Here is a 25,062-nt window from a genome sequence, read left to right as displayed (position 1 = left end):
GGCCACTACAGCATTGTATGAGTTTTAGCATAGCCTGGCCAGGAAAGTGTTATTGTGATAAAGTTCCTGGGTCTGAGGGAAATAATTTTCAGGTTCTGTTTTGATTTAGAAAAATTTGCTTAATGAAGTTTTCAAAAATAGTCATATCCACTAGGATTTTTAAATTATCTTTATTAAAACATTTTTATTGAGGTATAATTGAAACATTATATTAGTTTCAGGTGTAAAACATAATGCTTTGCTATTTGTATATATTGTAAACTGATCACCACAGTAAGTCTAGTTGACATCTGTCTTGGTACATAGTCACAAATTTTTTTCTTGTGATGAGAACTTTTAAGATTTATTCTCAGAGCAACTTTCAAATATGCAGTACAGCATTATTAACCATGGTCACCATGTTGCACATTATATCCTCATGATTTACTTATTCTTTAACTGGAAGTTTGTACCCTTTGGCCACCTTCACCCATTTTGCCCACCCCTACCCCTGCCTCTGGTGGAGGGAGCAGATTACAGGATTTGGTCCCTGCCTTTTGAGAGGTTGGTGTTGCTGGCGAGATAAGGCTGGTAATACCCCGAGATAACAATCACGTGCTGAAATGAAGGAACTGAAGGGAGAGAGGAGGAGCAGATTGTATGGGGAGTCTGTTAGAGATCTGCATTGGGGCTGAGCCCAGAGCCTCACTCACATGGGTGAAGGTTCCGAGTGTTTTATGCTGATGTTTTAACCCGGAGCCCAGAGACCCTGCGAAAGCCTGGCTGTAGAGATTGTGGTGGGTATGTCAAGGTCCATTGACAACCGCTCACTTCCAGGCTAAGGAGCTTGGAATATATCTGACTCGAAGTTGGGGAGCCATGGGAGGTTCTTGAGCAGAGAGTAGCACAGTGACACTGAATGCTGGGTCCACATCCTGTGGGTGGTAAGTGATTGATGTTGAGGAAGATCGGCCTCACAGTGACTCCCAGGAGGGATCGAAGGCTTATTATGTCTTAAACAGAGCAGAAAGCCCCATCGGTGGTGGGAATGCAGGCCTGGGTGGGTGGGTCATTGTGGTTGGAGTGAGGGGAGGAGAGCAGTGTGGTAGTGACCCTAAGGTTTGCCTGAGGGTCAAGGAGAGTCATGGTGTCTTTGACCGAAGGAGACCAGTTAGAACAGAAGCCGCCTGGCAGGGGCCCTGGTGTTGGTATTCCTGATGTTGGTGACTGTTTCTGGGGAGACAAAGTGCACGCATCCTGGAGGCAGCTGGCGGTAGGGCTGGAGCTGTGAATTAGTTCACCCCACACACGCGGTGGAGTACCTCCCATGTGCTGTGTTGACTAAAACCATGCGAGTCCTGGCTCCCGGGGAAAGAGGGAGGAGGCATTCACCGAGTATCTGTAACGTGTGATTGGGGGAGAAGTTGGTGCTGGAGATGGGGATTTGGGCCCCATGGTTTCAAGTGTGGATTAACATTTGGAGGGAATTTGTGTGGAGGAGCCTGGGCCCAGGAGACTGGCAGGGATGGGGGAGGGGGTGCGGGTGCGGTGCGGGGCTGGGGTGCGGAAGAGGGCACCAGGCAGTATTACCTGGAGAGCCAGGGGTCAGAGAGAAGCTGGAGGAACAGGAAGGGTCGGTGTTCCTGAAGAACCCTGGCAGCAAGTTTCAGTGTAGCATTTAATTGGATCTGCCCTCTTTTCTGTTTCAAGAGGCTTTTTTTTTTTTTTTAAACCTCCTGGTACATGACACATGTGGTCAGATTTTTGGATGGTAAGTCTGGGAGAAGATTTTGGAATCACTTTTGAGTGATTTTATGCCACTTACAACATTTATCAGCCTTCTTACCTTGATGTCAAAATATATCAAGTGTTCTGAGTGAAACATTACATTTTCTACATTTGGGAACTTTAATTATTAATAAACTTCATCTTGTGTGATTAAACGGAAACATTAAAAAATGCCTTTGGAGAGAAGTGATGTCAAAGTAATTTTGAGGTTATGTTCAGACTGTAATTTTAAACAGGTAAAGTGCTTACAATGAGTACGTGAGGGATCACTTGGCGATTTAGCAGTCTCCGTACTAAAGTTATTCTTTCTTTCAGTAAATATTTATTGAATGCCTGCTGTGTGTCGGCAGGGTTTTAGACATTCATTACAGAGTTTATCACCCCTGTGAGACCTGAAGAACTCTTCCTTTTGGAGGTTTTGTGCTCCTTTGAGAAAACTAAAGCGTGTTCTTTTTCGATAGGGTGATTCTGAAGAGGATATGGAGGAGCGTTCTCAAGAACAGAGGTAAGAAAAAAATGGCAGCGAATACCTGCTAAATCGCCCTGCCCACTTTGGATGCTATCTGAAGTCTTGGATAAGTGTATGCTTATGTACTTAATATTCTCTGTAATGTACCTCTCTCGTTGGCATTTGGGGTATTTGTACTCTCTAATAATATAGCCTTGTTTGAAAATAAGGTTGTACAGAAAGCTGTTAAAACACACACACACACACACACACACACACACACACACACTCTACCAACTTCATTTTTCCCATGGCATGCTTACATCCTTCGTCTTGTTCACCAACATCTATTGAGCATCATGCACTGTACTGGGTTTTATGCTAGCCATAGAACACTGAACAAGACCTGTGTTGTGTGTAGTGGGGGAGTCAAGCATTACTGTTAACAAAACAAAATAGTTATGCTGTTAAAAGAACTGTCAAGAATGAGATTGTTGTGATAGAGAATACTGAGTTGGATGGGGTAGTCAGGTGAGGCCCCTCTTAGGAGGCGACATTTGAACTGAGGTCTGGAGGATGTGCAGGAGCAGCCATGCAGCAAGTAGAGGGCGCGTGCTCTGGGCAGGGGCGGACAGCAGGTGCAAAGGCCCTGAGGTGGGAAGCATTGACAGCAGTAATCCAGGAACTTGGAGAAGGCCAGGTGATAGTGAGATGTGGGAGGACCTTAGAGGTCACAGTAAAGAGTTTGAGTTTTATTTTTTTAAATATGTGAAGTGAGTTATTAAAGGATTTTAAGCAGGGGCTAGTAATTGAATGGTGTCAACTGCATTTACAAGAGAATATTTTCATTATGAGGCTGTCTCAGTCAGTTGTCAAATGGGGATATCTGGTCCCTTGGAGGCACTTGAAGACTCAGTGGTACCTGGGCACAGGGATGACTTCCAGGGAATCGGATTTTGGATCCCCAACATCCACATTTTCTCAAAAAATTGATCTGTTTGAGGTTGCAACTTTTCCTTCTCCACTTGACAAAAGAAAAGCAGCCTTCTCACCCAGCCCCGATCCTACCATGTGCTTCATCTTGGGCAGACAAAGGAGCAATCTGAACTACTGGTATTGGTCAGGAGAAAGTGATTGATCCACTCTGATAGGATGGCAAATTCATTTGTAACTCTCTGATAGTTTTCAAATGTTGACTTTCAACAAAATTGAAGGAGGACCCAATCAAACTGCAGTTGCTAGATGATCAGAAATTATTTTTAATGATAGATCTCTGTGATTTTTGGATAAAACATCTAGGGAGCTTAGAGTATATAGGGATAGCGCTCCACCAAAGCTCATTTCATTCACATCTATTTATGTGAACAAGCGTTTTCAGTGCTTACAATAAGAAAAAAAAAAAAAAGACAAAAAAAAGACAAGGAAAATGAGATAAAATGGATGCTGATTAACCTACCTCATCCTAGTAGTAAGAGATATTCAGATGAGCTAATTGGGGGTGGGGATGGAGGCTGTTCTATCTATCTCAGGAAAGGATGCATTTTTCAATAGAATTTGACATGCTTAATTACCTATCAAAATCTGTAAAAAATACATAAATAGTTAAATTTTTTGGTTTGATCAATTGCATACTAATAAAAATACGATAATTCAGAAGAAAAAAAATTTAACACTTAGACCTTACGGTCACAGAAAAATTATAAACAAACAAACAAATTTTCAATCTATACCCATGATTTTGTTGCAAAAGGCTTTGAACATAAAGGTGTATTAGGTTAAAATTCTTTGAGAAAATATCCAGCAATATAGGAAAGCCCATCTGTGCAATTTTTGAAAATGGAAGATGATGGATATTATTGCAGTGGTATTTAGATTTCACTGAATATATTTTAAAAAGTGATTGTGCGTTTTATTTTTAAAAAATGCCGACATTTGCAATATTAACTTCCTAGTGACCATTTAAGCCCAGCATAACATTTTCAGTGGGGGATAGCTTGCATCTATGGGGCAGAGGTCGGAGCCTGTCACAATCCTGTTGGGGTAAATGGGACCAAGGAAAGGTGAGGAGGAATGGGGATGCTGTTTCAGGCTAGGCTGCCCATAGTGGGGGTGGAGCGATATGCAACGTTCTGAGATGAATTTTGGGGGGTGGAACAGACCCATTACTTACTGAAGCAGATGTGGAGAGGGAGGGGTAAAGAGAAGTCCTGGAGGGCTTCTGGCATTTGGCTTGAGCATCTGGGGAGATGATGACTGGGATGGGAAAGGATTTAGTGGGAGGGAAATCAGGATGTCTGGTTGGTTGTCTCCTAGGAATCTCAGACTTGATAGGACACGTCCAAGTGGAGCTGGCAGGTAGGCAGGTGATGATGTGTGTTGAGCTGGGAAGGCCTGGCTGCATCTCCGGGGGTGGGTGTGCCGGCCTTAGAGAGCCTGGTGGCATATGATTTGGAGTTTGTTCAGCTCATTTTCAAACACAGTTCTCTCTTTTTTCATTAATTAGAATTCATTTCTTTTCTTTTCACCAATTTCCTGTCCCACTAAAAAGTATTAGTAGACTTTATCCTTATCGGTCTTTTGACACAGTGTCAGATTATCAGAGTGGAGGTGTGGGGTGAGGGAGAATTGTGTCAGTGAATTAGAAGAGTGGCTTCCAAACTTTTTGACAGTGACTTGTGGTAAGAAATACTTTTTACATCATGATACTTCTTTTTACTTGCTTACCCGAAGGCCTGTTTGTGGATGTATGAATGTGTACATGCATGCTTATTTATTTATACAATAGTGCTTACCCTTACTACCTGTGGTATACTGTTTTCTGTTTCTTTCTTTTTTTTTTGGTGGTTAAATATATACAACATTTATCATTTTCACCTTTTAAAAATATATTTTTTATTGATTTCAGAGAGGAAGGGAGAGGGAGAGAGAGATAGAGGCATCAGTGATGAGAAAGACTCATTGATCAGTTGCCTCCTGCAGGGCCCCCACTGGGGATCGAGCCTGCAACCCCTGACCTCCTGTTCATAGGTCGAAGCTCAACCACTGAGCCACGCCGGCCAGGTCACCATTTTTAAGTGTACAGTTCTGTGACATTGAGGGCATTCACAATGTTGTGTATTCATTACTACAATCCATCCCCAGGACTTTTCTATTTCATTAAAAAAAAAAAAAAAAAAAAGCCAGTTGCCAGCCCTGGAGTTTAATTTTAAAACACCTTAATCATAATTCACAGTTTGACCAACACCGATTTATATAGTATTTTAATCTTCCTGATATCAGATATTCCAGTATTTTACTGTTACTTTATCCATAGTTGCTTTCTTTCAACTTGATTTCCACGCCTCTTTGTTTTCTTTTGGCTTTTTTCGGTTGAGATTTGTTTTTTATGCGTAAAGACAAGATCATGACATGAGTTGGATGCTGCTATTAGAAAATCCTCTTTGTGTAGGTTCTGGAATTCTCTTCAAGGAAGGATGTCTGTAAGTGTGATGACCTGTGATAGTAAATTCATCCCCCAAGTACTTACTGTTTGTTCATTTACCCCTACTGTGCAGTTGCGATTTCTTTTAAATGAAAAATTTAATACCCCCAAAGCTCATGTAATGTCTTGCTACTTTTATTTATTTAAATTTTTATTGTTGAGAGTCTTACAGATGTCCCCTTTCCACCCCCCACCCATTGCCCCCTCCACCCGATTCCCGCCCCAGGCCTTCGCTTCCCTATTGTCTATGTCCATAGGCAATGCATATGTGCATATAGGTTCTTTGGTTAATCTCTTCCTGCCCCTCCCCCCTTCCCTCTGAAATTCTTCAGTCTTTTTCCATGCCTTTGGTTCTATTTTATTAATCAGTGTATTTTGTTCATTAGTTTCTTTGTTCATTTATTTTTAGATTTAATTGTTGATAGATATGTATTTATTGCCATTTTATTGTTAATATTTTTTCTTTTCCCTCCTTCTCCTCCTCTTCCTCCTCCTCCAGTACCCTTCAACATTTCATGTAATGCTGGTTTGGTGATGATGAATTCCTTTAGCTTTTTTTTTTCTTCTTGCTACTTTTAAAATAAACTTTTTGCTTTAGAATATATTTAGAGTTATACAAAGCTGTAAAGATGGTAAGAGAGTACCCATATACCCCTCCCACAGTTTACCCTAATATTACCGTTTTACACGACTGTGATACATTTGTCACAGCCAAGAAACCAAAATTGTTATAGTACTGTGAACCAAACCCCACACTTTATTGGTTTTCCATAGATTTCCCCGAATGCCCCTTTTTTGTCCAGGGAGCCATTCTCTCTAGATGCCACCTCACTTTCAGTGATCGTGCCTCCGAGGATCCTCTTGGTTGTCAGTTTGTCAGGTTTGTTTCTGAAATCCTGACAGTTTTGAGGAGGACTGGTCAGGTATTTTGTAAAATGCCCCGTAGTTTGGGGTTGTCTCGTGTTTTTCTTTGTGGTTAATCGGGGTTCCGGGTTTGGTGAGGAAGACCTCAGGTATAAATTGCCATTCTCATCACATATCACATGCCTGCCAGCAACATGATGGGTCACTTTGATGGTGACTTGGTCTCCTGGCTGAGGTACTATTTGTCAGGTTTGTCTGTGACGTTACTGTTTGTTCCACCTCTTCCCATGCCCTACTCTGTGGAGCAAGTCATTGAGTGGAATTAAGCTCTCCCTGCATACATTTCTTAGGTTCCTTTTGTATGGGAGGTTTGTCTATTCTCCTTTATGTATTTATTTGGTCATTTACATTGCTATAGACTCCTGGATATTTATTTTATACTTTGGGTTATAGTCCAATACTAGATTTGCCCTGCTATTTTAATGTCCTTTATCCTTAATCTTATATTTATGAAGTAATGAGTTTCTCCTTACACATTTTTCAAACATTTCTGATTTTCACTTTAATTACTACTCTACAGTGCCAACTCTTAATGATATTAGGATGGACTTGACGTCCGTAGAACCAACACTGACGAACCGCACAGAATGAATGCATTGCCTCTGAGAGGACCCATATGGAGGATAGATTTGACCACAGAAAGAGTCTCAGTATATCCCAAGGAAAGTGGAGGCAGCACTGACATCTGTCACCGGAGATCTCGATGATGAACAGGCTCCGTGTCACCCCCCCAGACTGCCCAGAGTGGGCCAGAAGCAGACACTCACTGTTCATGCTGGGGTGGAGGGTTCTAGAGTAGCTGCCTGTGATCTCAGACACAGTTGGGGAAAGCTTTCAGGGTAATTGGCCTCATTGAAGATTTTGTTTATATTATCTTGATTTCATCTTCTGCTAATGCTGTGTAATTGTAGTTGGTCGAAAGCCAGAAGAGCAATATTTGAAAAAAGTTCTTCCCTCTTTCCTCTCCATCCCCACTTTCCTCCTGGGTGTTCTCAAATATCAGCAGTGATCTATTGCTTTGCTGAGAAAGAAAGGCTGCTGTTGGGGATGCGTGATGAGAGCAAATGAAAGCTGACTTCAGCTCTTACTAGAATTGAACCCTCTCTGGGAAGCTTGGCTGGCTCTCTGGGCATATCTCCGATAAGCCTTTTTGGGATCTATTTGTTAGAATGTGAAAAGTTTAAGCATTGGCAATGTATGAATAGAATATTATTTCAGCTTTTAAAAATGGTTATATAAACGTCATAAATACTGAGTGGCTAGGCTCAGCGTCTGTGGCAGTTTTGTTTTTTAACGGTGCTTTTATCTGATTAGCAACAGCAGCAAAATGTGCTTTCCTGATACTGTTTACATCAGTTCAAGGCAGATCCTGAGAGTCAGAACATGAAGAGAATCCTGTTAACCTTTCAGCAACACACTGAACGATGTAACTGCAGACAAGAGTGACTAATCTCTAGGGAAACACTCCTGTGGCAGAGGAGGGGATCTCAGCCCCCGCGCAGGGACTGGACCTGCTTTTGACTTTGTTCCCCTTCAGAAACCGAAGCTGTGTTTTCAGCACAACCCCAAGGTCTTGACCTGTTGATAGGATCTTACCTTTTGAACCTGAACATACCTCTCCAGGATTCCACTGCGGACCGTCTCCTCTTCCCATCTGTCATTTCCCTAGGGGATGTCACCCACCCTCTTGGGTTTTTATGTAATTAACCCACAGGAGGAACCTGAGCTAGGAGTGTGCCCTCTGCCCAGGGTCTCACCTGCTCAGGTGCCCACAGAGACAGACCTCCCTTTAGCCTTCAGGTGCTGCTAGATTAGTGTGTCCTCAACTCAGCTGTTGGGCTGGTCCTATCTGCCCTTCCCCCAACTGTTCCTCCTCAGACAGCCCCCTCCTGGCGCATGGCCGCCCGGGAGCGTTCATTTGCATAAGCTGCGACCATCTCACACTCCCCACCACCAGCAGATCATCAGGTATGGCTGCATCTTCTTCATGTGGTCTCCTGCCTCCTGGTGTAGCGCCCCAGCCTGTTCTCCACATTCCTCCTCGAGTCATGTATGCTAACCATACATCCTGTCCTGCCATTCCTCCCACAAACAGCCTTTTGTGCACTTCTTACATGCGGGATGAAGTGCAGAGGCCTGAGCTTGGCACAGAGGCCTTTTGTAATGTTGGAGGCTCACCTCTTTCAGCCTGCCTTCTCTTGCTTCTCACTTCCCCTCATTCTCAGGATTCCCCACCCCGCAAAACACTCGTTTCTTGCCTGGCCAACCCCCTCACCTGACTCCACACAGCACCACGCGTGTCTCCCTGCACAGGGCACTTACCCCTCTGTTTTGAAATGGCCTTTGCCAGGATACCCGGGTTCCTGTCCGAGTCTCCAGCCACTGATTTCCCAGCACCTAACCTAGGACCTAACACCTAGGTGAAGAGCTGCTAACGGAAAGGATGCAAGCTTCTATTTTTAAATTTAGGACATGTTTTTCAGATCCAAGCCCACAAACCGTATTTGCCATTGAAACCACAGCACTGACATTGGTATGAGGGGCTGCGGTTTTTAACTTGGGTTTTTGCACTTGGTGTGTCTTGAAAGGGAATGGGTTGTAGCTCTCTCTAGGTGTGGCCCCTGCTACCTCCTGCTGGTCGCATGGCCCCTGAGGGCTGCACAGTGAACGCCTTCATGGCTTCACGGCCCTCACAGTGCAACGTGAATTTCCTCCGACTGTAATAGATCTCATAACTTAGCAGTTCTCCTTAGAATACAAGCTTTGAAACAGGGTTCTCGGTATATATTAAAATCGTTTTCAAGCCACAAAAGCCTTGTTGGGTTTTCCAGGCTGTGAAATTTTTAGAAGAAGCTTTTGACATTTCTATCATTGTTCAGGCCTCCATTGGAACCGGTGAGAAAAAGAGTATAATAGGATGAGAATCCTAATTCTGGTTTTCGTTGAAATTTTTACTTTTCCTAGATAGATCTTTTTATAGACTCTGGAGCGGTTAGGCGTGTGCTAATTTGTATCTTCATATTGAAAAAGATGCTTGAACCAACTTGAATCATTTCAGGTGGATTGTGAAGAGTTAATCTAGAATAAAATAGGCAGAGCACTTCATTCAGATTGACATTCCTGGGCCAAACAAGTGGAATTGCAGCCTGGAGAGGTGTGGGGTGTCCAGCACCAGGACTCCCATGTTCCCTGGACGAGGGATTGCTGAGGGGAGCAGGGGCTGAGCTGGACGCCGAATGTCTGACTCTCGGCCGGCTTCATTCTGACTGCCGCTGGGTGGCTTGACTGACCATTGCTGCTCGTCACAGTAGGTCACACTAAAGGAACTCCATGGAATCCATTCAATCAGGCGCATATCCTGAAGAAAGAGCGAGGCAGATTCAACAGCCCGGGAAGACGTGCCCATGGAGTGACAACATGGTTATTAAAAAGTGCACAAAAGATTGTGAGAAGCTTATTCCAGATGGATGAAGGCACCATCAAGAGTGAGAGAAGAGGGTGGGTGGTCCTGACTGGGTAGCTCAGTGGGTTAGAGCATGTCCCGATACACCAAGGTTGCAGGTTTGATCCTATATCGTGATAAGAGGCAACCAGTGTACTGGCAGCATTACTGACGAGTTCTGTAAAGGGGGTTTGGACATGTTGTGACTCCAGCTTCTCATTGCTGAAGAAGGTGGCAGAGCTTGGGACTTCAAGGTTCAAAGGAGAAATATAATTTCCCAAGGCAGTACCCTCTGTCGAGGAACACCAGTATTAAGATAATGGGGTCTCCTGGGAGCTTGTTACTTTAGTTTTAAAGGAACTGTCATCAGATTATTAGTTTGTTGTTACAGTCTTCCACACATGAAATATGACTCGAGAGTAAGAGTGAGTCCCCCCCAACACATGTAAGAATATTTACTGTGGTAGTCTAGACAGTATTTCACAGATGTTGTGCTCAATAAAGATGGTTTTGAAACCATTGTTTTAGGATTGCCTTTGTAACTAACTTACAAATAGTACAGGGAAAAGTCTTGTTTATTTATTGTAGTTTTCCCAAAGGAGTGGGGATGTAGTTTTAAAAAGTCTGCTGTGAGCATGAAAATGCTTTGAAATTGAAAATTTCAAAAATTTACTGAGAATTTTCCATGATTGAATAATTACTCATTGGTTGTTTCTTTTCTTTTTTTTTCTTCTCTTCCAAAAATCTTTTACTAAAATTCTTGTTTCAGGAATATTGGCCTCATGGCATTATTTTCTGTTCTATAAGATACACACACCAATTGGTCTGGCGCCATTCCTGTTGTTTTTGCCCAGCTTATTCAGATATTTCGTTCAGAAAACATGGCTCTGAGGGACATGTGGCTGTCGGCCTAAAACTAAACTTCTATAGGAAAGATGATTTGACACCTTTGAAATGTCCAAGGAAACCCACGGATGCATTTGAAGGTAGTTCCCAGAGAATAGCTTCAGTAAAAGCAGAGGCATTGCGTGTGGCCTCCCAAGTTGACCATTGTGCAAATGGACCCAGTCAGTAACTCATATCGATGGCATGCCTTGTCCAAGGTTGGCTTCAGGGCTGTGCTACCTTGTGGATGTGGGTTCCTCTGGCTGCCACTAAGTGATTGATAATAGGTGAAGTCTGGTTTAAAGAACCATCCAGACAGTGTTCCAGTTAATAGTCATGGCAGATTATGTAATATTAATTTTTGGTGAAGTAATTCTTCGGGGATCATGATTAATCTTTATCTGTTAAGATCAGGCCATGCTAATCTGGTTAATCCATTAAAATTGGATTTAAGTAGTTGCTCTACTGTTATACTTGCTTGTTTATAAAGTACTTTCCCATGCATTGTCCTTAGGTAACCAGGTGCACATTCCCATTATAGATGTGGAAACAAGTTCACAAAGGTAAAACCATTTAAGATTACAGAGCTACGAAGTGGCAGAATGGGCACGGACTCCGAGGTGTCTTCTCTCCAGATACACTTGTCCACCTGGTATCCAAACCGGAGTAGGTTGGAAAACCATTTTCCCAGTCACACATGCTGATCGTCTGCTCTTTGTAGGAGACTCAGTCTAAGATTGATGTGTGGAAGCAAATGAATTAATAAGCCCTAGCATTATATGGTTCCTAGCAAACTCCTGAAGAAGGTGGGCATGGCTCTTGTAAGAAAGACCCAGAGTGGGGTCTTCAGTAACCTGTGTGCTAGATAGATTCTTTAGTTGTGTTTTGTTTTAATCCATACCCAAGGATATTTTTGCATTAATTTTTAAAAATATATATTTTTATTGATTTCAGAGAGGAAGGGAGAGGGAGAGAGAGATAGAAACATCAATGATGAGAGGGAATCATTGTTCGGCTGCCTCCTGCACATCCCCCAGTGGGGATCGAGCCCTCAGCCTGGGCATGTGCCCTGACCAGGAATCGAACTGGTGACCTCCTGGTTCCTGGTTTGACACTCAACCACTGAGCTACACCTGGCTGGGCTCCATTAATATTTTAGAGACAGTGGAAGGGGGGCATGGTGGGGTGGGGAGATAGCAACATCGATGTGAGAGACACACATTGATTGGGTGCCTCCTGCATGCACCCAGACATGGTCCAGGGATTGAACCTGCAACCCAGGTGTGTGCCCTTGACGGGGAACTGAACCCTCAACCCTGTGGTGCCTGGGCCGACTGAACCACGCGGGCCAGGGCAGATGCTTCATTTCTAAGTGTTGCTTACCCACCGACATGCTTTTGAGAGGACCTGGAAACTTTACATCTGTCATTACAGGATTTTGTGTGGACCTCATGCTGTTGCGCTGGGTGCTGAGAGGCTGCCTCCAGTCCTTGGGCGGATGTGTGATCCGGTTAGCTCCCTTTGCTTTGTGATTAGATACTGTCAGCTTCAAGTAATAGAAAGCCCTGACTCAACCCACTCAACCAATAAAGAATGTGTTATGTCACCTCACAAGAAGCCAGGAGGCAGGGTGGTGCTGGATTGGTTTACTCAGCAGGTGAGCGAGCGTCAGCGGCCAGGTTATTCCCACCTGTCTGTTCCGCTGGCTCAGGGTGCTGCCCAGCTGCCCTCAAGGTTGTGGGAGGACTGCAGGCCTCTCGGTCTCGAGTCCTCCCTCTTGAGCGTGCGAAGGCAGGTTATAAGAACCTCTGTCGTGGGCCAGAAATAGGTCCATCCTCACCTTGAACCACTCCCTGCCTAGGGCGTGGTGGGACCCCTGGGATTTGCTTTGTGCCGGGTTGCCCCAGTCGCCAGGGAGTGGTGCTCACTGAATATGCCAGGACTGTGTCCTTGAGGGAGAGGTGGGTGGGCACGGGGTTGCAGGCCAGCAGCAGTGCCTGGTACTGAGTGACAAGCTCGTCACTTGTGCTGAGTGAGGAATGAGAGGTGTAGGGCACTGTTTCTCAAAGCCCCTGAATCCACAGAATCAGCACCACCTGGGAACCTGTTAGGCCAGTTCTGGGGCCCCACCCAAGGGCCACTGAATCAGAAGCTCTAGGGGCGGGGCCCGCGATCTGTTTTAACAAGCCCTCCAGGTGATTCTGGTGCCAGCTCAGGTTTGAGAACCATTCGTCCCAGGGTAAGGCGTCCTTAGATGCCTTACAAAAGACTTTTTTTGGTTGAAGATTAAATAATGAGAGGCAGAAATGGTGTTGTAGGCAAAACCATGGGGGTGGGATTGGGAGACAGAGGTTGGCTTTCAGCTCACCCGCCCAGGATTTTAGCAAACCTGGAATACGTAGGTATTCTTTTCATGTTATCAAGTTTCAGCCGGCGGATCCCATTTTTCTAAAGAGAGTTCTGGCATGGTTATGGGGATGGGGGTAGGGTTCCGGGTTGAGCTTTTGTGGCCACCCGTCAGGGTCCACCATGCCCTGGCATCCCTGGTCAACAGGTGGGTGAGGCCATTGCAGGTCAGCTTCCAGGGGAGAACTGAGGAACTTTCTCAGGGATAATCCACTCATTATAGGGGAAGTGAGTCTGGTGGAAAAACTTGGCCCAGTAACAAAAAGTCTCAGTTACTGGATGGGAGTGTCCACTCACAGTACAGGGTGGTGTGTGTATACAGATCTCTCTCCTGGCCCAGTTCCCTCTGGGCACGTGGCTGTGTGTGTGTGTGTGTGTGTGTGTGTGTGTGTGAGAGAGAGAGAGAGAGAGAGAGAGAGAGAGAGAGAGAGAGAGAAAGAGAAAGAGTGTGTGAGTCTGTAGGGGGGTTGTTGGGGATGTGGAAAGATGTTACTCAAGTAAAACTGAAAGAAGTGTTCTAAAAATTCTGTGGGAAACTGGGTGACTGTGTGGGCACAGCCCACACTGAAGGGAACTTCCACATCTTGCCTGACTCCCCCACCCCCTGCCTCCGGTCTGAGATGCTTGCAGGAGGATCTGCAATGCTTCCCGGGGTTAGGGCCAGAGCTGGAGGGAAGGGACAGGGGCCTAGGATGGCTGAGCCTGTCATGTGACCCTTTGGAGCGGAGAGGCCTCCCCAGCCCAACCACAGACTGGGGATTCTCTGTGGCTCTTTCTTGGTGCAGTGGGAGCAGTGGCCCACTGAGGGGTCAGGATGAAGGAGGTCAAGAGGCATAAACCCAAGTTCAGGTGTGGGGTATCAGTGTCCTAGGGCTGCCATAAGGAAGTCCCATAGAGTGGGTGGCTTAGCACAGACATTTATTCTGTCTCAGTTCTGGAGGCCAGAAGTCTGAAAGCAAGGTGTGGGCAGGGCCACACTCGCTCCGAACCTGGAGGGGGAATCCTTCCCCGCCTCTTGGTCGCTTCTGCTCATCACTCCGGTGTCTGTCTTTGTCGTCACACTGCGTTCTCCCTGTGTATCTCCATGTCTTCACATGACCATCTTCACCAGCCATGTTTGGGGCCCACCCTGCACCGGTATGGCCTGATCTTAAATAATTCTGTCTGCAACAACCCTATTTCCAAATATGCCACATTCTGAGGCCGTGGGGGTTAGGATTTCAGTATATTCTTTTAAAGGGATATAATGCAGCCCAAACCATATGGAAACTCATCTGTAAGCCCTGTGAGGGTCCCCTCGTCTCCTTTCCCTGCCCTCCCCCAACCCTGGGGCTGCTAGGAAATACTTTGGTAATGGGCCGGTGCTCTGTGCATTTTCACGTCTAGCAGTGCGTAGAGGTCCGCTGCTTCTTTGGAGTGTGAGTTCAAGGGCAGTTGCAGACCCCACAGGTTTTACTACCAACCCGTTGAACCTGGCCTTTTTGGTCGAATGGCTTCTGATTCTAAGTTACTTCTTTGCATATCCAAGGTAGCTTTTGTTTTATTCACACAAAATTGTGAGCTCTGGGGGCAGTTGTTTTTTTCTTTTGTGACATTTTTTTTTTTTCTTGTGGGAAATAAGTGAGAAGATGGAGGAATATGTCAGTATACTGTATACTGAAGCTTAGCAAACGGGCAAAGCCTTGAAATCAATCATACCACACGCCTTTGATTAGAATTCAGAGAAACACAGCCGCTGAGACGGCTGCCAGGCTCTGTGTGTTGTGTGGCGTCCGTGTACCTTAAACTTGTTTCATTCCCACTCTGAACTTAGCAGATGAAGACCTGTGGGTTGACTCATGGTGAAGCAAATCCTGGGAGCCATTTATTGGTTGGGTGGGAGAATCCTTTGGTGTTTCCTGGAAATGCTTGAATCCAGGTTAGTCTCTTTCTGCTTCCACGTACAGTATTTTAACTGCAATTATCCAGGTGTATAATAGTGCTAACCATAGGACTAGCTGCTGTGAAGTTTAGTACTTCACCTATAAGTCTACTTTCAGGTGGATAAATGTCACATCCAAATTGCCTGTTACTTGACTTTCATGTAACTTAATTAGCAGATTCATGTTTTGGGAAAATCTGATCTGTGATCTTGAAATTGGTTACGGTTGGTGTAATTCCTGGTAATTAGGCGCCTTCACAGTGACTATTCTAGTCATTAGAGGGCTAAGGTAATTTGAGGTTGAAATGTGAAAGTGAGGTGGAGAAAACACTTGCTCTCTATTCCCTAATCTTTTAATCCATTTAACCTGGGTTGTAAATTCAGGCTTCGTTTTAATTTGAATGTATGTGTAGGTAGTTGGGAAGGGGTTTCTTACTCGCCACATTTACCATAATGAAAGGAGGAAGGTCATCTCGAATCGCCTAAGCCTCTAAAAGTTATCCTGGGGTACGTTGAAGTTGTGTTGATCCTCATTGGAAACCGAAATTCTGCGATTAAAAAAAAAACAAAAACCTGAAAAGTAAATAAAAACAAGCGCAACAAAAACAAAACCTAGTTCAGAGATGTGTTGTAGGTGTTGGCCTTGAGAGTTCAGAAACACGTTTGGCCATGGACTAGGCTATGGACACACAGATATCAGGTGACCTGGCCCCTTGCTGAGTGAAAGGCCTGTGTCATGTAAACACACATGATTTATATTGTAGTTCTGCTTTTGAATTGGGGCTACAAGGGGAAACTGGAGAAGGAGAGGTGCCCACCTGTACCGCTGACGAATAAAAGGAGAGAAGGTGGAGTAGGCGGGAAGTAAATGGAGCCGGAAACTGGTGAGGAAAGGGAGAAGAGAAAAAAAAAATCTCCTAGCATCTGGATTGCAGGCTTTTTTTTTTTTCTTTTTGTCCTTTAGGAATTTTGATCAAGTAGATGGTGATTATAGGTGCTAATCATAAGGAACTAGATACCCAGGCTTTTGTATTACGGTTTTCTCAGTGGTCCATGTCAGTCTTCTGTTCCTCTGTCATCATTCAAGTGGAAATCATTTTTATTCCTGTACGTCTATTTAGGGACAGCTTTAAGCGTTTTGTCACATTAGTCATTTTTCTTCCAATTTGTATGGTGTGCGCATTTATTTTGTAACAGAAAAAGCCCTCAGTGTACATTAATACAGGGTGGGGCAAAAGCAGGTTTACAGTTGTGAGTACATGAAACACAATTTATCCTATTCTTGTATTATTATTTATTAGTTACTGTATTCTTTTCCATATGTATGACTGTAAACCTACTTTTGTCCCACTCTGCATAGTTGAATCTCCAGGTTACTTTTTAGTAGTGCTATTTTTTTTTTTTTTTTGTCGAGTACTTTTTCTTTTAAGGTTTTTTTTGGTCCCCCAAATAAAGACTTTTAATATCCAAAAGTTATTAGTTACTATTCTAGTATGTTAGCTTTTTAAAACTTCTATAGCTTTTGGAGTATTTTTCTCATAATGTCTAGTCTTGAATATATTTGGCAGCCCTTAGCACGTGTTATTTTACTACTAGAGGCCCAGTGCACGAAATTCGTGCACTAGGTAGGGTATCTCTGAGCCCAGCTTGCACTCTCTCTAATCTGGTACCCCTCGGAGGATGTCCGACTGCCGGTTTAGGGATCGGGCCTAAACCGGCAGTCGGACATTCCTCTCACAATCCGGGACTGCTGGCTTCTAACCATTCGCCTGCCTGATTGCCCCTAACTGCTTCTGCCTGCCAGCCTGATCACCCCCTAACCACTCCCCTGCCGACCTGATTGACACCTAACTGCTCCCCTGCCTCCTGATCACCCCAACTGCCCTCCCTTGCTGGCATGATCTTGCCCCCAACTGCCCTCCCCTGCCAGCCTGGTCACCCCCAACTGCCCTCCCCTACAGACCTGGTTGCCCCCAACTGTCCTCCCCTGCCAGCCCCATCGCCCCCAGCTTCCCCCCACCCTACTGGCCTGTTCACCCCCAACTGCCCTCCCCTGCTGGCCTGATCGCCCACAACTGCCCTCCCCTGCTGGCCATCTTGTGGCGGTCATCTTGTGGTGATGTGAAGGCGTCGCCTGAGGGCGTGAGGACCACCTAGGCTTTTATTAGTATAGATAAAATAGAAACTTGATTAAGAGGCTTTAAGACACATCTTACTATTAAATATTTAGCCTTTAATTTTTTAAAAAAATATGTTTCTATTGATTTTAGAGAAGAAGGGAGAGAGAGAGAGAGAGAGAGAGAAACATCGATCAGTTGCCTCCTGTATCGGTTCACTCAGACTGACCGGGGACTGAACCTGCAACCTGACCATCGAACCAGTGACCTTTCAGTACAAAGGAGGACGCTCAACCAACTGAGCCACACCGGCCAGGACTAGCCTTTGATTATTATAAAAATTGAAGCCCTAACAATTTCCTGGGAATTGAAGCCCTGAAAAGTTAAGTCTGTTCTGGCCTTCAGGGAGAGGGGCGAGGCTGACTTGAGCATCTTACTTTATGGCGCTGCACACAGCGTTGCCAGGCCGACCTGTGGCCCTTTGCCCTTGGTGCTGTGTCCTCCCAGAGGGGGCGTCTTACTCAACCTTGTACAAAAGCACCATATGGACAAGTCCTGAACTTGACTCTGCTTGCCACGATTTTTATTATACTGAGTATGTATTCCTTTTGTAGCCTAAACTTTTTATTTAGAAATTAAATTAAAATGTTAATTTTTAAAACTAAGAATGCTCAAGCATACTGGTTTTTCTGCACAGTTGCTAACACATCGCACTTTTTAGTTGAAAGCGCAGGGCTGTGTATTCTCCTTTGATCCACATAACCTTGCAAAGCAGATCTCATCTGGCAAATGGGTCGTGAAACCTAGAGTCTGGGTGTAGAGAACGACATTTACCAGTAACATTTCTGTTTTTGTTTGTTTGTTTGTTTTTAGGTAAGTATTAGCTGATTTAATTCATAGAGCCTCCCAGGAGAAAATAGCCTTAGCTCCATTTTACTGTGAATGTTGAGACTCACACCTCTCAAAGTTTCAGTTCTTGTCACCCTGGAGAAGTATTAGAGCCGAAATTGGAGTCCAGGTATGAAAGTCTCACATTTACAGATATGTCAATTGAAATGATTAGAAAATACTCACTTGCTCTCATTTCTGTCTTTAGTGTCTCTCTATAAGGTGACTAGCCCAAGAAAACAAGGTGGAATAGTATCATTTATCTACTTATATTGATATATTGTTCATTCATGTTAGCTAGGAAAATGCAGTATTGATTTATGTAAACTTTGACCTAAAGATTATTTAAAAGGACAGTTTTAAAAAACAAGGGGTTTGATCAGAATGTCTATGATGATGGTGACTTATAATTAATGTGTTGGTTTGATTGTAGATTATTCTTAAAATTAAATGCTTAGTATTAAAATATTTTCCTCTTGAGTTTACTCTGGATTAAAAGTACAGGGAGCTTGTTGAAATGTTGAGTTTTTGCTCATCCTTCCCCAAATCATTACATTTTCCAAATTAATGATGCTTCTAGTTGGAGAGATTTTTCAAAGATTATTTTGAATCTATATTGCATTAATAAATAGGCATAAAACGTTACTTAAGTCATCTTTGAGTCTCAAGGTGCATATAATATCTCAAATGTACCAAATTGGGCCTAGGGAAAACAAATATTGTGATGGAATCGGTAAATAAAGACAATATTCTGGTACCAGGAGACTACCATTGCATGGTTATTAGAAAGCCTAGAGCATATTGGTTAACCAGCAGGTTATAAACACAGGCTCTGCTCTCAAGGAATGTATGTAGTTTTAAGAGAAGGAACGCATGACTTTAGCGACCCATGAAGTAGTGTGTGTTTATGAGCTGAACTTTTAATTTAGTTCTTTTTACTCACATTTTTTCTGGCTTCATAAAGTGCAGGGTTGGGGCTAGGGTTGGGGTGGGAAGAACAGAGTGAAAAGTGGGATGAAGATGGGTGGCTTGAGGCGTAGTGGGTGGGAAGGAGAGTAGCAGGCGGCGGTAAGGAGGAAACAGCTGGTAAGGAGGAGTGGGGCAAGGAAGTTCATGAGCCAAGGATAGGGCTGTTTGCCTGGAACCACAGGTGGTTGGGAGCAGGCTGTGGATAAGATGGTGAGACACAGGTGATTATGGTCATGATTACGTGAGGCAGGGTATTTTTTTTCAACCTCAAGTTAGGGTGGTAGCTCAGTGGCTAAGGGATGTGCTTGGAACCCTACCAGCTGGATTTGAATTTGACTTCCTACTTCTGGCAAGTCGCCAAAACTTTCTGTGCTTGAGTTCCCCTTCTCTAAAATATGGGTATTATGAATAGTACCGACCGCAGAGTTTGTTGTAAGAATTAAATAAATATAGGCAAGGCGTTTAGAACTTACATGTAAGTGCCCCAACCTTACCTGCTGTGAGATTGAGAAGGGTGCCCTAGTTTTAGTTGTGGCTGAGGGGTAACAGCAAGGTACCCTGACTTGGCCAATGCCCTTTTCTGGCTTCCAGGGGGAAATCCCTTTTTTTTTTTTTTTTAAGGAATGGTAGCCTTTGAGAAGGCAGAACCAGTGCAGGGAAGAAGGCCCCCGGCCCCGGGCTCAGGGTTTGAATCCCATCTCTGTGGTTTACCAGCTGTGTGATCTTGAGCCTTAGTTTTCTCATCTGTCAAACTGGGATAAATAATAGTACCTACCTTCCAAGACTGCGTGAGGATTACAGGGGTTCATGTAAGAGAAATTATTCAGAGTGGACTGTGCAGTTAGCAGCACATACCAAAGTATGTGCATGGTTTAAATAAATTACACTTTTAAGAGTTTCTTAAGGAAACAGTAGGATAAGTTTACAAAGATGTACTTAAAACAATGTCTATTTATATTGGGAAAAAAATGAGAAATAACCTAAATGTCAGTACAGCAGTACATCCATATAGATAATGTCATAGTAACATATTTGAGTGAGAAAGATGTCCGTGATAGTGAATTTTTATATGGAAAAAAATTACAGGCAGATGTTGACTAGACTTATTGTGGTGATCATTTCACAATCTATACCAGTGGTCAGCAAACTCATTAGTCAACAGCAGCAAACCGCGGCTCGTGAGCTGCATGTGGCTCACGAGCCGCAGTTTGCCGACCACTGATCTATACAAACATCGAATCATTATGTTGTACACCTGAAACTAGTATAATGTAATAAGTCAATTACGTATACCACACTAAAATAATCCTCTACCTTAAAGGACAGCAGAGACGTGTGTGTGTGTGTGTGGGGGGGGGGGTGGTCTGTGCCAGCTTTTATGATAGGGTTCCTCATGCATTGCTTTGTTTTGTCTTTATAATAGCTCCTAGGACTGCTTTTGAAACATGGCCTACCTGTGGGATACAGCACAAACACACAGTTATGTTGAAGACACTTGACAATGTTCAGGGTTTTCATTTAGTGGTGATTTTTTTTTTTCTTATTAGGACATAAGGTGCATTAAAAAATAAGACATCTTGACTTAGGGGGCTGGGAACTAGCTAAGGATAAACCTGATGGCCTCTGAGTGCTGGAGCCCCCAAAGCCCCTTCTGCTCAGGTGCTTCTCCGTGAAGGCTGCCGCCTGAGGAATGGGAGCTTGTCTTCTGGCAGATGAGGAGTGATTGTGGGCCTGGGAAAGGGAAGCGTGAGAAGAGCTAGTTAGCAGGAGTTTGGGATTGCTGGGCTGTCAGAGGAGATCTCTAGGAGCTGATCCCACAGGCTGGTTAGGGTGATGCTCTCAACACTGGCCCCAAGACTGGCGTGGGGAACCCCTGCTCTGCCAGGTGTTTCCTCTTAGTCCCCCTGTCCTGGGGAGGTTGAGGGGCCCAGGGAGAGTAGGAGTAGCTGCTTACCAGAAGCTGTTTCCGCATGTTAACAGGCCGTGGCTGTACCTGCTCAGGGAGTGGGTGTCAGCCCTGGCAGAGAAGTCTCCAGGTGAATTCCCAGAGGGCCAGCAGGCCTTCGGACACCGGGCCCGCCGCTGCAGGGTGGTGAGGCGCACATCAGAAAGACGGTTGCTTGAGAGAATCCCACTCAGAGTATCCAAACAGTTTGGTGGATTTACGTAGGAATTCTTTAGGAAGGTGTCAAAGAGTACTTGCCAAGGCATTACTACAGAAGCTGGGTCTGAACTGCAGCTTCAGAAAACAAAACAAAATCTTTTCAATCACTGAGCACTTTATTTAAACAGCATTTTCTATAAGAGCCCAGTATATAAAAGGCAATACAGGCTGCTTGGTTACACCGGAGATGGGGAGGCCCACTGAGGCAAAGGGACATTTATCTCCTCCCCTCCCCCATCTTATCACTCAGCTGGGGTGGCAGTCACGGCAGGGAAGACCAACCCCAGACATGGATCGCGGTTAGTCTAAGTCAGTGGTCGGCAAACTGCGGCTCGCGAGCCACATGCGGCTCTTTGGTCCCTTGAGTGTGGCTCTTCCACAAAATACCACGGCCTGGGCGAGTCTATTTTGAAGAAGTGGCGTTAGAAGAAGTTTAAGTTTAAAAAATTTGGCTCTCAAAAGAAATTTCAATCGTTGTACTGTTGATACTTGGCTCTGTTGACTAATGAGTTTGCCGACCACTGGTCTAAGTCAGTTCGCTCTGCACCGTGTGTGTGTGTGTGTGTGTGTGTGTGTGTGTGGTATGACCACGACAATGCCATTTGCCAGCTAATGATTTAGAATTGGATGTTTGTGAAGGTAGTTTTGAAGGGAATGTTTTTAAGGACTTTGGGAGAGTCTTTCTTATCTCTACAGAGCACCATGAGGACAGGATGCTGAGGGGGTGGCAAGATGAGAAGGTCCACAACTGTGGTGACATCATTGAGCTGCTGTGTCCACCTGCCCCAGGCCCGTCTGTGTCTGCGTCTACGTCTGTGTCTGTCTGTGTCTGCACCTGCGCCAGGATTGCAGGTTCTGAGTCAAGTGAGAGAAAGACTCTTACTGACCCTGCTCTGAGTTAGGCCTGGTGCTGCTTGAAGCTGATAACATCCTGTTACACCTGTGTCTTAGTCACTTGTCCTCTAGCCCCCGAGGCAAACCTGTCAGACACCGGTGGTTCTATCCCTGTTGGACACTTTTTGCTCCATGGATTCATCTACCAGGAGAATTAAGTGGATTAAATTAGGCCTTCCATTTCACATTCTTCCTATTTTCAAAGGCCTGTGTTTGAGGTGTGCACCTCAGGTCCAGCATTTCCACATCCCAGCTGTGTCCCAGGCCCGTTGGTTCTTTGGTTCTGTTCTGTCTGCTTCGGCAAAAGAAAGTTATCCGTGTACTGAACTCACACACTTGAAATTAGAAAGTGATGGCAAACATTCACGCCTGGCCCTTCTATCATCTACTAGGGGCCCAGTGCATGAATTCGTGCACCTTGAAAGGAACTGTGGGGCCACGAGGATGCTGTGGGCACAGGGGCAGGTCTCAGCCCATCCTCCCCACCCCTGCCCAGCCCCCGACGCCGCAGACCACCCCCCCCACACACCCGTCCCCAGTCCCCTGTCTGCCAGCAACCCCGCTCCCACCACCTCCACTCCCATGTGCTGACTGCACTGGCCCCCTGCTCATACCCCCTGACAGCACAGAGCAATTGGGGCCAGTGCCAGCAGCAGGTGAGAGTGGTGGCTGCTACCCCGCTTGCGCCTCAGGAGCAGGGGGAGGTGGAGAAGCCCTGAGGGGTGATCAGGCTTGGCGCTGGGCGCCGGCAGTGGGTACAAGTGGCGGCTCTGGTGCTGGCAGCGGGTGCGAGCAGGGCTGGTGCCGGCAGCAGGTGTGAGCGCCCGGCGGGACCCCGTGCACGGAGCAAAGAATTTTCAGTAACCACTGGAGGCTTGCCCTGATGACAGCGACCGGTGCCCCACCTTGGTCTGGCGCCCCCGCTCACCTGCTCCACCATCCCGCTACGGCCGACACCCGCCATGTTCCGCGCTCTGCTGCCTGCTGCCGACAGCCACCATGTTCCGGTGGTCAGCGCACATCATAGCACCCGGTTCGGTTGTTCCGCTTTTTGGTCTATTTGCATGTTAGGGTTTTATATATATATCTAGACTGGAGACTTTTTCCCCCACTCTGTACTCTTTTATCTGTGTTCTCATAACACCAAAATACCAAACTACCAAAATATTTTTTTCTCATGAAAATTCCAAAAACAAAGACAACTCGAAAGCACTCTACAATGAGCACCCGGCCACACACCTTCTAGGCTCGGCTTCCTTGGACATCCTGGAGGCTTTCGATAGCAGAGAGAGAGATGAAGCATTTTGAAGCTGTTGACTAAATAAAGAAAAACGTTGTGTTGCCTTCTCACTCTCTGTATGCCGTCAGATTTAAGGCCCAGCTCCTTTTCTGTCCGCCTGCCACTCTCGGAGTTTATGTAAGCTGGAGGAGGCGGATGGGCGGAGACGGAGCATGGAAAGTGAGCATCTCACTTCATTCACAAGCGCCGTTCAGTGGACGAAGCCGGGGGTTTTGAGGCCTCCTGTGCAGGCAGCCCTCCTCCTGCCGGCCTTTCTTTATATGCTTCTGCCCCCGTAGAGGGTGAAGAGACTGGGAGGGGCCCTCCCGGCACTGGGAACTTTTCCTAAAAGTCCGCTTTGGGCCCAGAAGCCCTGAGGGGAGCAGCAGAGCCAAGAAGGGCCGAGGCCAGCTTTGCCTGCTCTCCCACTCATTTCCGGCTCGCTGTTTAATTCGAAATCCTGGAACATGTGTTTTAGTGATCTGGTTCATAAAAATGTGTATTTTTTTTTTCAGGATTCTGGAATAGAGGCTGCACATTCTTTGGTGCAACCTACATGGGTCACTGCTGTCTGTGAGTGTGCGAGAGGGTGTGTAGTGTAGTGTGTGTTTCTGGTGAACACAGTTCCGTTTAAACTTTTCACAAGCAGCAAAATGTTTCCTCCCTGCGCGACGCAGAGTGTGAACAACGAGGAGTGAGCTCCCGCGGCCCCAGGAGTCCCCAGGAGCATCTCACTCAGCCCTCGCGGGCGGCGCTGTGCTTCCCAGCTGCCCTCCTCTTCTTCTGTCCCAGTCCCTTTGGGAACCAGTCTCTGGATGCTGGAAACAGAGACATCGCCCTTTGGAAGTTTATGGGACATATGCAGGACAGAGTCTGTTCCAGACCTTGCAGTTATATCCGCTCTGAGCTTTGGCCAACTTTTCTTGGAAAAAACCCCCGCCAGAATGTAGAAACACCTCTCAGGATGGCACGGCAGAGCCGATTCTGCATTTGCAGTGTGTGAGCCTGTCTGTAGGATGTGCAAGATGTAAGTGGAGTAAACAAGAAAGATGTTTGCCCGGACCGGTTTTGTTGTCCTGTTCTCTGAATGCAGTCTTACATGGAGAACTTGGGCTGCCTCTCATTTTCCAGAGCCCTTATCTGGCTGCTGCTGCCTTTTTCTTCTGTTAGTAAGTGGGGTGAGTCAGACCCGACCTCACTGCCTCATGGCTCCAAGACTGCGCCTTGCATCTGTGAGCACTGGTCCCGGGCAGTGCCTTTCCCACAGTCAGTGATGCTCAGAGCTCAGGTGCTAGAGCTCAGACCTGTCCTTGGGAGGGTGCCCAGTGCTCACCTGCCCATGGCTAGGCTAGGTTGGGGGACATCCTCCACTGGTGTATCAGTCTGGACAAGAATTGTCTAACTCTCTGCCAAGGAAGAAATAAATCCTGGCATCTTGATTGATTGATTCTCAGCTTCCGCTTGATCACTTCAGGTG

The 25,062-nt window shown here is 45.6% G+C and overlaps 1 protein-coding gene across 1 annotated transcript in view; it reads left to right on the top strand.

Moving 5' to 3' along the window:
• The window catches only part of TMEM131L (transmembrane 131 like), a 127,141-nt gene that overhangs the window by 5,310 nt on the left and 96,769 nt on the right, over window positions 1–25,062 (top strand). The window contains exon 3 of the mRNA XM_079770256.1: window positions 2,229–2,272. Coding sequence (XP_079626382.1) covers window positions 2,229–2,272 — 44 coding nt within the window. The remainder of the gene's footprint in view (window positions 1–2,228; window positions 2,273–25,062) is intronic.

This window comes from Cnephaeus nilssonii, assembly GCF_951640355.1.
Source record: "Cnephaeus nilssonii genome assembly, chromosome: 5".
Classification (NCBI taxonomy): domain Eukaryota; kingdom Metazoa; phylum Chordata; class Mammalia; order Chiroptera; family Vespertilionidae; genus Cnephaeus; species Cnephaeus nilssonii.
The sequence above is the reverse complement of the archived record's forward strand: the minus strand, read 5'-3'. Positions and strand labels throughout refer to the sequence as shown.